We start from the raw sequence: 17,160 nt of genomic DNA, 5'->3' as shown, positions 1-17,160 counted from the left end.
AATATTTATATTTTAAATAATTCATTGTAAATACATGTAGAAAAAAAAATAAAATTAGATAAAGACTACATATTTATTTGTATCAATACTATGCTTTAAATTTTGATTATACTCATTTATATTTTGCAATTAAATTTAAATTTAATATAAATTTAATCCAACTATCATATAAATTTTTTTAATAAAATTTATCAAATAAATTGAAGAGATTATGACATGCGTAGCTGTTGTAATAAAAATTAGTATGTACATATATAGCATCATAATAATCTACATAAATTCTTGGCATAACAATAACCCAAAAGTTTAGGATGTAGAAAAACTGAAACACGACAGTACTGAAGTTTGTTACTTATTATATAATGGAGAAAACAATTAATTAAAGAGAAAAGAATGTAATAAGGTGAAGGCAGGAAGTCTGAAAAACTGCCCTTCATCAAGCAGCTTTAGTAGCACAAAGTTGTTATATATATTGTGAGCTCCGTCGTCAATCTCCTCAGTGTACTCGATTAGAGCCTTTAACGAAACCGAATATGAAGTTGGAAGCTCTCATCATCACTTGTCTTTGATTGCAGGTGAGTTGGAATCGGGATCCGAGGCGGCGGTCACATGATTTGTGTTTCTAAGTGGCATCTCATGGTTATGTTTACCTTCATATGTTGTAATGAAAGCTCTTGGATCGTCTGATGCTCTTTCCACATGCTTCCGCACGTTGCATTTTACATTAGTGCATCTGTAGTAACTTCTGCAGGGGAAATTACCATCACCAGTAAGAATACAAGGCTTAAAACTTAAATATATATATATATGATGGATAACTTCAACAAAGCTGAATTTCAACCTGGGATATGGGTTTCCCTTCACCACCTTCTGCCCATATTTTCTCCATCGAAATCCGTCCCCCATAATCTCAGAATCAGTACAACTTTGCACTACCACACGAGGTTCTTGTATGCATTCCCCTAAGGTGCCCACTTCACTTGATTGATTCTCATTTTTCCTGGTCATGGTTATTCAACATAATTCAGTTCGATTCTCTTAATGCTTTCGGTTTAAGAAAATCATGTTATTCTTACCTTCTTTTACTTTTAGATTCAACATCTGCTCCCTCCTTGCTCGCTTCCTCACATTCCCCACTAAGACCAACGGAATTTTCAGAAGCTCCACAGGTGGTAACATGTTCGTAAGGTGCCAAAGCTTTGACTTGATAAGCCGGAAGCACAGACAACCCGACTTCACTATGATTTTCAGCTCTAGTTTCAGAACCTTCGCCCCTCTCATTATGATTATTACTCCACAAGGAGTTGTTGGCATCTTGACCGGTTCCATCACTAGTAAATCCTAATCCTTGGGACGAGTTTCGTTTTGGAGGCTGAGGCTTTGGATGATTGTGTTCACCCTTGTAAACGATTTCAGCTATTTGGCCATCAAGTGATCTTTCGACTTTCTTCTTTACAGGACAATTCGGATGCGTACACTTATAGTAGCTTCGCGGATATTCGCTCCCTTTCACTTGCTTTTGTCCATATTTCCTCCAATTATACCCATCATAAGAAGGTCGATCGCTATTTGCCACCGCAGGTAATACTTTTGGGTCCTCCTCCATATTTTGAGATCCCACCTTCGAAGGTTCACTTGTCTGATCTGTTTCTGCCTGTGATGGAGTATTCTGATGATGATTTGGTCTAACTTGGGCTCTCATTTTCTCCCAGTTTGCATACTCAACTGGTACCTCCTTTGATTGCAGTCTTTGTTGGTTGCTAGCACTGAAGTTTCCCTGTAAAGAAAATCCAATCATCTCCATGAGTACGGCATGAGCATTTGATGGGACAGAACTGAGCAATCAAATAGTCAAGAAAGCAAAAGAAAATGCTAGACATTGATTGTTAATATTTATACCATGTTTGCTAACAGAGAAACAGTTGTCTTTGATACAAGCTTTGCCTGCGGTTTGTACACTACGGTAGGCTTGACATCGGATTTTGAAACCTTATCAGATGAGATAGAAATACCTATTCCGGACTGCTCTGCCTGAAATCGTGAAACAAGTAAAAGATGAGAGGTAGAAAGATCCTGCAATGAGAAAGCTATCCAGTTGAAGTAAGAGAAAACCTGAGAAGAAATCATAGCAGATGGAGCACGATTGACTACTGGCTTGAACCTCACCGTCTTTGGCCTTATCGCAGGCACTATGTTTTCGGAGCAAGCATTAGGGGGTGAGGCATTGATAGCCCCAGCAAGGAGCTCCGAGAAAGACTTAAAACTGGAGCAAGTAGGCCTTGAAGCTACTGGTTTAGCTATGACTATCCTCTCTGCTTCTTTAACCTCCATTTCAGTAATTGTGTGTATTATATTTCACTTTAGCATAATGTGCCTTGGAAACCCAATATATACCACTCCTTGACCTCAATTAAGCTCAAAACCAACATATTAGACCTATAAGCAGCAGGGTTATATAAACAGAAGAAATGTTAGGAAAGAAAGTTGCATGGATATGTGTTTGTGTTTGCAGAACAAGTTAGAGACAAAACTGCAGAACATCTCAGCAGTAAAACTAGGACAAGACATAAAGATCTACTCATACTTGAATGTAATTGAATGACTGAACCTTTTTTTTTTTTCTGAAAAAACAAAACAAAACAATTTAGTCCAATTTAATAAAACAATAACAAAGGCTTCACCTTAATACCATTTAGAAGATAAGTCTTTGGCTAATTGATAATCTTGTTCACTGGTCATTAGGACCCTAAATTTAAGGATTTCTGAATCAAGTATTGGCTACAACCCAGAAAATTACTGACCATAAATTAAGATTTCTTTTTATTTCCATCATGACCATGGATCAAGATACAATAAAAATAATCTCCATCTTGATATCAACTCATATCTTCTTCTCTTTTTTATTGTTTTTATTTCTGGGAAAAGTAAACTATCCCATCTAGCATTATGAAGAAAAATAAGGGGAAAAAGAGAAAATGTTTAGGATTTTACAGAAAAGCAGTTTAACAGCATTTGGAGTAAGTAGAGAAAAAAAAAGGTCCTAAAAGAAAAACCAAAGCCCCCAAAATAGCATTTTTAACAAACAGAAAAAAAGGGGGAAATCTGAAAGTTTAACTAAAAATTATCAAGTAAATTGTATATGAACACAACACCAAAAAGTAATAATAGAGCTAAAGAAAATGAGAACTGACCAGAATAAGATATGTCACAAATTAGCAAGTTGTTTTTGCTTCCATGAAATCTCATTAAATTCCAATCCTTTCAGCTCAGTCTGCATGATTGACGAAGGAATTCAATGAGGAAAATGAAAACAACATAACTTTATAATTCAGAAACTTCTTCCTTAGCAGGAAAAAAGAATCATGACAGAACTCTGAAACACAAAGAACTTGACCTCCAATAACAAGAAACCCTAACCAGTTAACAGATGAAGCAGCGTGCTTTTGTTTAATGAATATATACAAGAAATGATGTTTTCCTGTCTGTTCTTGAACTTACTAAAGGAACCAAAAGAGAAATAGCTTTGGAGACCAAAAAAAAAAAAAGAACAAAAGGGTTTAAGCTGAATTCGATTTCTTTGAGTAACGCATTTGTTTTCAGACGGGGGAAAAAGATGAGATCTTCAATGTCTGTTTTGTGTCTGAAACTGAGAATGTGAGGGAGTTCATTGTTTTCTTGACCAAGGAGAGGAAAAAAAAAAAAAGGAAAAGTCGCTGATATTACTGAAGTGTTTTTATTTTTACGAAATATTAAGGCTGTTTTAATATAAATATTAGGGATAAGGGAACATTTAGTCCCTGAAGTTGACAGTTTTTCTCAATTTGGTCCTTAAACTTTTTTTACACATGAATCCCTAAATTTGACAACTTTTCTCATTTTTGGTCCATATGAAGATTTGGCAATTTGACATTGTGTCATACATCACTTAAATTTTTTTTTATAAAAGTTATAATTTTTAGATGATGATGTGGATAATATCAAATGACATATCATCACACGGATCAAAATTAGAAAAAAAAAATGCTAAGTTCTAAGATTAATGTAGATAAAAAAAGAGTTTAAAAACTAAATTGAAAAAATTGCCAAGTTCATTGACGAACTAAGTGTGTGTTTACCATTGAGATTGAAAAGTATTTTTCGAACCAAACCTTGATTTTAAATTGAAATTTTAACTCAAGAAAAAAAATCAAAATTTTTAGTTTTTTTGGGCTTTTGGAATAGTACTTGTTAATGAAGTTAACTTTTTATCATTAAGTCTTCTATTTTATAACATGTCTAAAATTGTCATTCTATTTTCTTAAAAGTATTTTTTGACAACAATGGTAAACACCATCAAATTTTTCAAAAGCTTTTTGTTATAGCACTTTTCATCATCAATAGTAAACTAACCTTAAACAATGCTTTAATTTTAAATATTATACATAACAATAAATTTTAAGTCTAAATATGTTCTTGATTCTTGTAATCTTCAAACTTTTGAAATTTAATCATTTTTTATTATTTACTAACATTTTTGTCTTTTTACTTGTTTAGAGTGCAATTGACAACATTGGCAAAGAATTTTTATTAAAATTAAATATGTGACATTTTAATATTTAACACATACTCAAATTTAACAAAAAAGATAATTTGTTGATATAGTGGTATAAGAAAAAAGAGATATGGAGGAGAGAGTGGTGGTTGCTGAGGTAGCTAGTTCACTCAATCGGGATGGAAAGATGAAGGTTACAAAGAACAAAGGTGAGGAGAGTGTTAAGATTGAGAGTTGAAGGTAAGTTAATAGGCTATAGTCTTGGTATTCTTGGAGTGTCGATCCTTTCTTCATCGTTCCTAGGGGTATTTATAGGCGAGGGTCCCATGTAGGATGATGTTAACGTATTGAACTTGCAATTAAACTATCATTGTGGAACACATGGGGTGGATGTCTTCAATAGGGCAAGAATGTTTGTGATGGAATAGATCTTGTCATTCATTCTGACTTGATGGTAAAGAGCAATTGAACCCATATGGTATTTGGTGACCAACAATATCACATTCTTGATGAAAGCTTAGGGACCTCAATGACGGATGACTCATATATGTCTGAATGGTCGCTCTGAAAGAGAGGCTTGTTGGTGACTTCTTGATTTGACGGTAGTTGGCTTACTATTTGAGTGCTTTTCTAGCTTGTCATGTATCCTGATACGGATAATAATATTTCCCCTCATTCAAGTCGAGAAGTGGATTAGAAAGTGGCATTCCTCAAGACATTTTAATATATTAGTCTTTTTTTTCATAGGTTGCATTGGATGAGGATATTGTTTAATGGTGAACTGTTATATCAAAAGCTTTAAGATTCTGCCATAAATGTATTATGAGGATTGCTGTTTTAGGAAGTCATGATAACTATGATCAACAATTTTTTAGAACAGGTGGTGAGTTGTCATTCAATGTTGCTTGTTATTCGAAATGATGCGTTTTGGGAGATATGTTGTATCTATCCTCTGGGTTTTCTTTGTTGAGATTACTTTGCTTCCTTACTTTTTGAAATTTCTGCAATTGTTCTTAACATTATTTTGACTTTAGTTGGTTTTTTTTTCCTACAATTTTTACACTTTAGGAGTTTGCTTGCTTTGATTTATTTTATAACTCTTCTTTTGTTGTTACCAACTAGAAAAATGGCCAGGGAAAACAAACGGTCTAGTAAGAATCAAAACAGAGGTGGTAGCCGTATTGACCGTGCTCCACCAAGAGAGGTGACAAAGAATAAAAAAATAACCGCAAGAAAGTCTAACAGGCTATTGCACCCAAGTTCGAGAGGATGAATGATGAGCCTGCTGTTAGTCTCAGTTACTAGTGTTCTACAAGAACTTGTTAATGTGTCACGGGGTGCTTGCAAAACATCATAAGTATGAATTCAGTATCCTAAAAAGGTCACATCATCTTACGTAGATAATAAGTAATAGATTATATATTTGAAATTAAAAATAGAGGGACTGAATTTTAAGATTTTGAATAGTACAAGGATTGGAGGAAAATTAAACCAAAATTTTAATACATTTTAGTTCATTCAAAAAAGTTAAATGTAAAAAAAAAGAAGAAGAAGTCATAAACAAATAATTAAATAATATTTTAATTTATAGACCCCTATAAGTTTGAGGATTTGGAATTTTTGGATATGTGATCAGAAACTGGGATTGGTGGATTACACGGGGTAAGAGAGAGTGTGTGATAATACCGCCAACTAACTGTCTCCATTTTCTTTTGACTCTCCGATACAAAATGCTTTCAATATTTTTTTCATCAAAACGGAGCACTGTGGCCCACCTTCCCCATCTCAGCGCGTGTAACACGACAACTCTTTGTGCGCCAGGACTGCTTAGCCCATTATTTTCTTTTTACCTTTTATTTGAATATATGTTATAAATATTTTTAAAATAAAAATGGCAAGAAAGTTATAAAAATTCTTTTATGAGACAATAGAGGTATTTTATTATAAATAAATATCATTAAATTTCCAGTAGAGGTATTTCTTTTTTCCAAAAAAAAGCCATTTTCTAAAAAATATTATATATAAAATTTGAAATACCCTTATAATTCAGTTTATTGATTTATAAAGAAAATGGATTTTTAATCTTTTACTAAACAATAAATCATTTTATTATAAATAATCTAATGTAAACTCGTAGGTAAAAAAATAAAAAAGAGTTAAAAAAATAAAAGTAATGTCTATTGATGTATTACTTTATATATATATATATATAAAAGTCTTAATCAATGACAGAGTAGAGTTCTGGTCCTTTAAAATAATTTTTTTTTAATTTAGATCATTTATAATTTGTCAAATTTTAAATTAGTAATAATAAAATTATACTTTGGTCTCTTAAAAATAATAAAATTTAATTGAATCTTTTAAAAATTATAAAGATATAAAGTATTAAAATGATAAAATTTTAATTTTTATTATCATAAAAATATACAATTTAATTTCAATCATCTAAAATTTTTTTTTACTCTGCTACTAGTCCTAATAGTTAAATCATAATTGGATAATTAAAATAAGGTATAAAAAATTAGGTAAGTTTATAAATGATCCAATTTTGAGTAATAAATTTAATGAAGGTGGTAAATAACTTAGGTGTGAAATAGGAAATAGAAAAAGAGAGAGAAATAATTAATGAAGTTTGAGAATTAGTTGAGGTTTGGAATGTTAGTTGGAAAGTAGATGAACAGAGACATAAGGGATGGGGTTGGGAAGGGAGCTGTTTTGGAACTTTCAAACAAACCGAACTTCTACGCCCTGACTGGTAGTTGTGTTCTGTTTCACACATGCCAAATTTAAACCCATATGGGTAAACGGTAAATATCATTTTCATTCTATTTTAGTTTTTAGAGGTAAATTTCTGCTGGTTGACAGCAAAGATGATTGTGGCATGTGGGTTTGGTAACGGATTTATTACGGTGCAAACAGTTGTAAGTCGCTCATTTCAAAGCTAGGGTTAAAAATATTCTTTTTCTTTCAAGTAGATACAGAAAACCAGTATATATACATATCATACTAGAAAAAGTTATGCTTAATTAAATTATCAGTCCTCAAACTATATCACTTTTTTGAGTTAGGTACTTAATTTTTTTTGTTGGGTTTAATTAGGCATTTAAACTATGATTTTGTGACAATTATAGGTCCAACCGTTACCCTCCATTAAATTTTTTTTGGAACCAATTAAACTGTAACACGTGACACTTTATTTATTTATTTTTACTTTTTTTCCCACGCTTTTCTCGTTTTTTTTTTTAACAACTTTGACCTCATGATCAAGAAAAATTATTAAGTAGAACCTTCTTACTATATAAATATGGTTCCTCTCAATAATATTACATCACCTAAGTTTTTTTACACATCAACAATTCTTTTCATTCTCACCCACATTCATTCTCATTTCTATCTATTTCGTCCCTTCTTCTCCCTTCACTAGTAATCACCATCAGTTTTTTTTTAATATTTTTTTTGTTGAGTAATAAAAGAATTTTAAAAGAATTATAAATTTTTTATCAAGTGAACCAATTTTTCTTAAAGAAACACTAACTTTTGTTTTAGGTTGGTTCATTACAAAGACAACATTGTTGTTATTTGTTTTTTCATGAAAGTTGGTTGAGTTTTTGACCACATGTGTGCATACGCAAAAAATAAACAATTTTATAAAATGATTTAAAAGTGCGGTTTTAATTGTAAGTGTACAATGTCAATTGTCATATTTGTAATGTCAATGGAACACTAGAGGATTCCAATGATCGAACTCAAAGGATTGCCAAATTGGTAAATGCGTTATCAAGTTAATTACAAGTTAAACAATTACTAATCTAATTGAGTTGGAAATTATTAATGCAAATTTAATTACAAATTGTTTATAAACTAAATTTAAATAAACAAATAAAAATATCAACCTTTTTATTAGAAAATATGCAAATGGATTGAAATGATGGTTAAATGAGTCATGGATTACAACTAAGCTAATACACCTATGATGATCATATTGTTCGTTACTCTTAGTTAAGGATCTCCTCTCAGTCTCATCCTTGACTAAAATATACCACCTAGGTTCTCCTCCCGGTCTCATGTAAGCAAATATATCTCCTCTCAGTCTCACTATTCAACATAAGTATATCAAAGTCTTACACAATAGAGTCTCCTCTCGATCTCGACTATCTAAATCTTCCACTAGAGGCATCAATTTTAGTGTAATATGCAATTTAATGCACTTGAACAAACAACCGATCAAAACATAGATAATAACTTAGCTAAGTAACTCATTCATCAATTAACCAATAAAACAATTCAACACATGATTAAACTCAAATTCCGCACAAAAATTTTACATACACATAGTAAACATAAAAGATAAAATATAAGGGTTGAGAAAATGCTTATTAATAGATAAACATCCGATGAAGTGCGAACGTTTAATACATCTCCATCCACAATGTTCTGGCAAAAACAAAGAAATAAAAATACAACAAAAATAAAAAAAATAAAAAGAAAGAAAAAAGAGAAAGGAAAAAGAAAAGAAAGCCTAAACTAAAAGCTATGAAACTAAGGACAATGTTTTTAAGCCAACAAAACTTTGACTTCAAATGGTATAAAGTAGTATTTATAGCCTACTAACATTTAACCTAACATTGACCATTATGCCCTAAAATGAAAAATAGAATTAAGCTTGTTTGAACATAAAATTACCCCTACAGTTTTCACTAATCAAGTAGTGGTATCACGATACCCACAACAGTATTGAATTGGGGGGTCTTGAGGTGTCTTGGTATCGTGATAGCCATGCTTGGTATCGCGATGCCAGTGAAGATGACCTCGCTTCTCTTCATTTCAACACTGTTAAGGGTATCACTACTTCCATACTTCGATATCGTGATACCCCCTTTCAGGGTGATGTTTTCTTCAAGTTCGGGCCATTGTTGACTCCCTACACCACTCAATCATATTGTTAGGTTCCCCATGCCACGATTGGCCAATTTGGGTCTCAAAAGAGCATAAAACTCACAAAAGCAATTTATTAACAACAAAAACTAAAATTCGACAAAAGTAAATAAAAGACACCTAAATTGGTTGAGAATAAGCTCTTTAAATGTAATGGAGAGCGTAATTTGATGTATCAAATTATGACAGATCAATTTTAGATTTTAACTTGAAGCCATTCTTGTTAGAAATTCATTTGCTCTTTATCTAGTTCAATGTTCAGATGAGTGTTCATACATATGTTTGAACACGAGTTTGAACAGAATACAAGCAGAAAGCAAATAAGAGAAGGAGAGTAATATACACACAAACTTTTTTTAATGTAGTTTAAAAATAATCCTATAATGTGGAGTCTTGCTCAGTGAGTGATTTATTTAACAATCGATCCTAGTAACATACTGGTTAAAGCAGAATATACCTTTATACAAGAAGTAATTGCAACCCTAATAGATAATCCCGACTTGTTACAATCACTCACCCAAATAACCTCACTTACAACTATTGGACAAATGAGTTTAGAAAACGCAGTAGAAAATAGGTTTAAAGGAAAACCAGATTTTTATTTTTATTTTCCAAAAATAAGAACTTGGTTGTGTTATCTAAAGTAATAAACACTTAATCAAAATAGTACCTTTATAACTCGTCTAGGATGAATGCTTCGACCGAGTAGTCTTCTCCGTTATCCTCAAGCTCACGTTTGCTGAGTGTGGGTTCGTTTCGAATAAAAAAAATTCACAAAATTACCAGTGAGGCAATTTTGTAATTTCTCTAAACTTCTAAGGTCAAGTTGTAAACAACAAGAATATCTCTAGAAATTTTCTAAAATAATTTCTTAAGAGAATTTTCTCTCTACAACTTTTCTTGAATTCAAGTGTATGAGAATAATAACCTACACTCTCTTTATATAGGGAGAGTTTAGAGAGAGTTTAACTAGGATTAGAATTAATCACATTAATATTAAATTAATAAAAAATTATCTAGTTAAATATTAAATTAAATTTAATACCTTATATTAATATTAAATTAATAAAATCCTGTCTAAATAAATATTAAATTAAATTTAGTATCTCATATTAATATCTAGGTAAATATCAAATTAAATTAAATATTAAATTCATTAAAACAATATTATCTTTGAAAAAATTAATTTGAAATCAAGTTACCCGGTAAAGTCCCACAAGGAGTCTAATTTTCCACTACTTTACCATCAAAGAACCACCATCGCCAACCATCCACTAGCTATCAAATTGCCATTGTAGCAATTGTCGTGCCGCCCGGTGCCACTTCTCCCCGACACCTTGAACCATTGCCATTTTGCCTAAATGGGCAACCTGGCTAGTTCGGTCTAAGCTAATGATGACCCGGCTAGTTTGGTCCAGCCACTAGTTGGACTGTCGACCCAGTTTCATACACAGGGCTAAGTTCAACCAGTTTTTGGGTTTCGGTCTCAGGTTTTGGTTTTCGGGTTCAATTTTCAATCTCGAGTCCAATTGTCAAGTTCAATTCCCATTGGGCCAATTGTCTGACTTGAAAATTAATTTTCAAAAATATCATATTTATTTTAATCAATTTGATTAATTTAATTTTACTTGATCATAAATAATTTTCCCAAAAATTACTGAGATTTTCCAAATTAATTTTTCAAGAAAACTCTTTAATTAAATTCTCAAGTTGAACAATTCTCACAACTATCTAATTTAATTTCACATTGAATAAATCGATTTAATTAAATTATTTCTAAAGTCATATAATTTTATTCTAATTCAACTGCAGTCCGCTCAATCTTTTGTTGAGTTAGCGGAGGGACATCAGACATATACAATTAGGCTCAAGTAATCACAATTATGTCTAGAAGCATCGATCAGATAATTCGCAATTTACTTAATCATGGAGTCAGTCTACAAAAAGTATCATGATTGAAAACTCCTTATGTATACTCTTTATGAAAGTAAATTATCCAACTACTTTGCCCAATGACCTCGCCATGTATGTGTTACCCTGGTATGATATCATTGATTCTTTTTAGTTAAATCCGTTCACTCAAAACAATCCTATTTTATCTCATTGTCACCATTGTATCTTCTTAATGATTAATATGATCACTTTCAACTAATGACTGTGATAAATTACTCGTTCGAGAACAAGCAACCTGTGATCACGTTCCATATTTATCAATCCATACAATGCCAATGAGAGGATATCGTTAACTCTTTAATCGAGCTATGAATTCTATTTTTGCTATTAAAGTCATGTTATACACAAGTCATGTATCCAACATACTAGTTATCGACTCAATCATCTTTAGAGCATAAGTCTCCACTTATATAAAAACAAATGATTTACATATGCATGGTCAGTAACTAACTTAGGATTTAGGTAAGCCACACCATGAACGTCCGTAACATCCTACCTAACGAAGTCCTAGGGTTCAAATACTGTTTATCGAAGTATGGTGTTTAGAGCAAGTTCTAAGTGGGTAAGGTATTAATTGTAACTAAGTATGTAACACCCCTAACCCATATCCGTCACCAGAACAGAGTTAAGGAGCATTATTGGAGTCTACAGAACATATACAATTAATTCATGTTAATTACTATTTATATCAGAAATCAATCATAGTTAATCATCTTGTCCCTTAAATGGACCCTCGAGGCCCAATTTATGCATTTGAAACAAGTTGGGACTAAATCAGGAACTCAAAGAATTTTTCGTGAAATTTCAAAATTTTTCTTAGGTGCAGGGGACACACACCCTTATGGTCTAGCCGTGTGGCTCACACGACCACGTGACATGCCCGTGTTTTAGGTCATGTGGCCATTCGATGTGAAGCACATGGTCGTGTCCCAGCCCGTGTTCAAATTAGTGTAGCTACTGACTTGGATCATACGGCCAACCACATAACCGTATTCTAGGTCGTGTGGACTATTTAATTTCTAAAAATTAGGTGTAGGATTCATATGGCCAAGACACACGCCCATGTGTTGGGCCGTGTGTTTCACACGGTTGAGACACACGTCCGTGTCTTTGCCTGTGTGACCAATTTTAAGCATTCTGTTTCTAAGTTTTTAAGATGCAAGGGACATGGCCAAACCACATGCCTGTGCGCATGGCCGTATGTCACACGCGGTTGAGACACATGCCCGTGTGTCTACTCGTGTAGACGAAAACAAGGTTATTTCCAAGCCTTATTTCTCACCCAAATTTTGACTTGTACCTACATTAATACTTGCATATATATACCAACCAATTCAAGATGTTAAAACCAAACCAACATTAACATTATAATTGATATGTCATCACATGTATTCAAACTTACCTTTTGAAAGACATATATGTTTACCATAATTCAATCTAACCATACCAAACACACATATATTAACCATATTATATATATTCACTAAATATACCATTACTAGCCATTCCAATGGCTAGAATACAAATAACCATTTACATGCCAACATTGGCCAAGTTAGCCTATACATGCCATTATACCAAAATAAGTTTGCTATTTATACCAAAACATGCTGAAAGATAGTGTGATGATACTTTAACCAATTCCAACCTTTACGAGCTTCTGAGCACTATAAAACAGAGAAAAAAACCGAGTAAGCATTTCAAATGCTTAGTAAGTTCGTATAACAAGAATTTAACTTACCAATCATGTACATTCAAAATAAGTATACAAACATGCATCCAAATCATTATGGCCATTTGCCTAAACACATATGATCTCAAGAAACTTGTTAGTCATGTATATCATGTAAACATAAAAAATCAAAGATGAGCTCATCATGTAATAACTTTCATAAACATGTGCTTTTCAAACCATATTTCCATATAACATGTGCATTTCTATAATCAATCATCTTAAGTTCAATTCAACCATGTCAAAACTATTCCCGTTGAATTTATTTGAAATATTGATGGATACACATGTAGTAAACTCAAAGTTTACAAAATTGTAAATCGTCAACTTATATTTAAGGGTACCTAATTAGGACACATAATCAAGAAACACTCTATTGAGCCATATAACAGGATGCTCATGTGAGCCATGTAACAGAAAGCTTATCCGGGCTAAATCAGGAAAGTCATAAGAGTTTAGAATAAGAAGCTTATTGACCTTAACAGGTAACTCCAAAAATTTATTATCAAGGAGTTCCGAATAGCCATATAATAGGATGTTCGAGCGAGCCATATCAGGAAACTCACAAAGATTTTATACTAGGACACTCATAAAGAGCTGCGTTTGGGTCTGTAATATATGCAGGATCACAATTGATCATATAACAGGACGCTCACAAAGAGCTGCGGTAGTTCGCAACACATGTAAAATCACTACCGATCAGCATGCTCGCAGGAACCATATAATATGAAAATCGAGAAGGCTTACAACAGGATGCTTTTTCAAGTTATGGTGTGTCTGCAACATATGCAAGACCACAACCAATTGGGAAATCCTGTAACCAACAAATTTCATTATTTAAACGGGATTTAATATTTATCGGGCTTTGTCGGATATGTAACCAATTTCATATATTTGACATTTATACAATTCACATACAAAACTTTCAATTCAAGCATATAAATATACACAATTTAGTTACACGAACTTACCTCGTCACTTGTTCGTATACGGAAATCTATTAATCCGATACTTTTTGTTTTCCTCGATCCAACTCAGTATTAGGTCTTTCCGGATCCAATTAGGCTTGCTTGATTTTCTTTCTATTTCCTAGGGTTTCCATAGAATTTGGGGATGAAGATGATATAAAATGATGTATTAAACATTTATTTTATTTATCATCTTTTATTTATTTTAATTTCCAATTTAGTCCTTTTTCTTTTTCTAAATTTACATGGATGAATCATCAAAAATATATACTAACTTTTCTTAATAGTCTAATTACCATATAAGGACATTAAGTTTTGAATTCCATAGCTATTTGATACTTATAGTTACTAGAACTCAACTTTTGCATTTTATGCAATTTGGTCCTTTCTATAATTAAACATGAAATCGGTAAAATTTTCTTATCAAAATTTTCATACATCTTTCCTATCATAATGTAGACCATGAAATATTATTAAAATAAATTTTCCTTCTGTCTTAGATTTGTGGTCCCGAAACCACTGTTCCGATTTCACTAAAAACGAGTTGTTTCAAAGTATGTAAGCCTGTGAGTGCGCCTTTGGGCGAAGTCTATATTGGGCGAGCTTGGTGGTTTAGCGGACTCTCTTATAGAGTATATGCCACCCCAACTATTAGAAAATTATGTTACGTCTTTAGTTGAAGAACTATTTATTATTTTAGTATTATATTATTATTTTGGTTGAACAATTTAATTAGGTGACTGAGAATTGGTTGGAAGAGAACTAAGTTACTATAGTCGATAAGACTCACATTTATGATGAGAGAGAAAATGCTTAATCATAGGAATCGTGGGGGTTTAGTGGGATAATTAGCCTTATCCACTAAACCCAACTTTCGTGTATAGTTGTATAAGGTTAATATTGGCTTTTTAAGCAAGTTTTACATTTTCTCTTACACCCATATTTTCTTCTCAAATTTTTCTCTTCACCTTTCTCTCTGAAAAACCTTAGACCAAAAGTTTGATTGAAGATTTGGGTTCGTTTTACTTAGCCAACTCCTTCATTGTTTTAGTACTTGGTAAATATCGATGAACCTTAGGTCATTTCATGTAACATCCCAAAATTAGGCCTAGTCAGAATAGTGGTTTTGGGAACACAAATCTGACGTAAAAATATTTTTTTATGATTTTTATAAGGTTTAGAATATGAAAATAAGCATGTGTTAAAGTTTCATGAAGAAATTCTAAGTATAAGGTGTCCAATTGGAAATTAGGGACCAAATTGAATAAATTGCAAAAATTGGGTTCTAGAAGCAATTTATTATGAAATTGCTATGGATTATTAATTAAGAGGCCTTAAATAGAAATTTGGCCAATTTCCAAGTTTTTGAACAAAAATGGGTATGCATGGGAAAATTTTGAAAGGTTAGTAAGGAAGGGCATTTTAGTCATTTGGTAATAAAATTAATAAAAAGGGAAAAATTAAGAAAATTTCAGCCATATTCTTCTCCATGGCTGCTGAAAATTGAAGGGTCTCCATATCTAGGGTTTTCAACATTTTCAAGCTCAATAGTAAGTGCTCCCTAGCCCCCTTTTTAACATTCTTCGTATTTTTGAGATCCTCATAACATGTTCTCTCTATTTCTACCCCTATTTCAATCTAGGGTTCATGTTAGAAATTTGAACCATGCATGAGATGGTTGTTCTTTGATGATTTATGGAGGGTTATGAAAGTTAGATGTTAGATAAACATCTTTTGCTAAATGATTTTTCATAAAAACACCAAAAAGGGACCTAATTGTAAAAGGCATAAAATGTGGGGTAGAAATGTGAAATAGAAGAAAATATTGGCTGGCATAAGCATGAAAAATATTCTGCTAGGCTTGGGTATTCAAGAAATTTCATGCATTTCATTATACGAGCCTACGGACTAATTGGTAAAAGTGTGAAATGTTAGAGGCAAAATGGTCAATTTGCCTTAGGATGAGTTTTAGGCCGGAAATGAAAAATGTGAGGTATTAATAATTCATTTTTACTGATATAGACCTTGAGGAACCAATTTCAGAGGTCGACCGTGGAAAACGAAAGGTTTCGGAATAACCGAAATACGAAACCGAAACAATTACCAGGTAAGTTCGTGTAACTCGAAGTAAACTTTAAATATTCTTGAAAATGCATATTCTTAAATGTATTTTAATTTAGATATTGATTGTATGACAATCCATGAAATGTGATAGGGTAAAATGAAAAAGATGACAATTGTCCCGGTTGAATGAAAAATAGAGATGGGTAAATTCTTGTTTACATGACATGAGATCCTGCATGTGTTGCAGAAAGAGATTTAGCCCAAACGAGTAATCCGATGATCTCAGTATAGTAAGGATCTAGCCCGGACGAGTGTTCCTTAATTGATCGAACCTCCCAATGAATATATGTGCGTTATGGATTTAGCCCGGATGGGTAATACGATTAAGGACTAAAATTAGCCTGGACTGGCATTTCAGATCCGAGCGTATTGGAGTAATTATCGTTATAAGAGATTTAGCTTGGAATGGTAATCTCGACAATACTCCTTGAATTTATGTTATGAGGGATTTAAACCTGGATTGGTAATCCAACTGTAAGAGTGAGGTTCATGGGAGTGTATATTTAAAATGGTCACTAGCATGACTTGACGGTAAATGGGATACCCATCGAGATTTCAGAGAAATTCAATGGGACTATAATAAGACACGAGAGTGGAAATGTTTGAATTGATGAGCTCATCAAGATTAATGCTATATTGCTTGAGGGGAAACTACCTTGATGATTGAGTGTATGTGATAGAGAATTTATACTATGCATGTTTTGCATGAATATCTTTTATGGTTGTCTGCAAAATAACCGGTAAGTTTACCTTCCCGTTATCCGAACTTACTAAGCATGTTAATGCTTACCCCCATTCCTTTCACTGTTTTACAGAGCTCGTGGACTCATGAAGATTGGAAGACAATTGGAGTATTTTCAACACTATCATCTTATCTTGCTTTGGTATATAGATACCTTTACTTTGTTTCAATGACA

At 32.5% G+C, this 17,160-nt stretch overlaps 1 protein-coding gene across 2 annotated transcripts; it reads right to left on the bottom strand.

Moving 5' to 3' along the window:
- Positions 1–227: 227 nt before the first annotated feature.
- LOC107948340 (WRKY transcription factor 44) lies at positions 228–3,742 on the bottom strand. 2 transcript variants are annotated; one of them, XM_016882843.2, is made up of 7 exons: positions 3,395–3,742; positions 3,192–3,271; positions 2,113–2,436; positions 1,900–2,031; positions 1,077–1,777; positions 842–1,000; positions 228–745 (listed from the first exon to the last, which is right to left on the bottom strand). In XM_016882843.2, exons 3-7 carry the CDS (start codon positions 2,329–2,331, stop codon positions 556–558), a joined length of 1,401 nt encoding a protein of 466 aa, XP_016738332.2. In that variant the 5' UTR covers positions 2,332–2,436; positions 3,192–3,271; positions 3,395–3,742; the 3' UTR covers positions 228–555. The 2 variants fall into 2 exon arrangements, with proteins under 2 accessions (XP_016738332.2, XP_016738333.2); XM_016882844.2 differs by having other exon boundaries at positions 3,418–3,741.
- Positions 3,743–17,160: the final 13,418 nt, after the last annotated feature.

Source organism: Gossypium hirsutum, chromosome A04 (assembly GCF_007990345.1).
Source record: "Gossypium hirsutum isolate 1008001.06 chromosome A04, Gossypium_hirsutum_v2.1, whole genome shotgun sequence".
Taxonomy (NCBI): domain Eukaryota; kingdom Viridiplantae; phylum Streptophyta; class Magnoliopsida; order Malvales; family Malvaceae; genus Gossypium; species Gossypium hirsutum.
The sequence above is the reverse complement of the archived record's forward strand: the minus strand, read 5'-3'. Positions and strand labels throughout refer to the sequence as shown.

Bases quoted from the DNA above. Each gene is read 5' to 3' on its own strand.
- LOC107948340 (XM_016882843.2), bottom strand. From the start codon at position 2,331: ATGGAGGTTAAAGAAGCAGAGAGGATAGTCATAGCTAAACCAGTAGCT. The intron at 2,032-2,112 runs GTTTTCTCTTAC...TCACGATTTCAG, and splicing joins CTGCTATGATTTCTTCTCAG to GCAGAGCAGTCCGGAATAGG. The intron at 1,778-1,899 runs GTATAAATATTA...TTTTCTTTACAG, and splicing joins TTTCTCTGTTAGCAAACATG to GGAAACTTCAGTGCTAGCAA.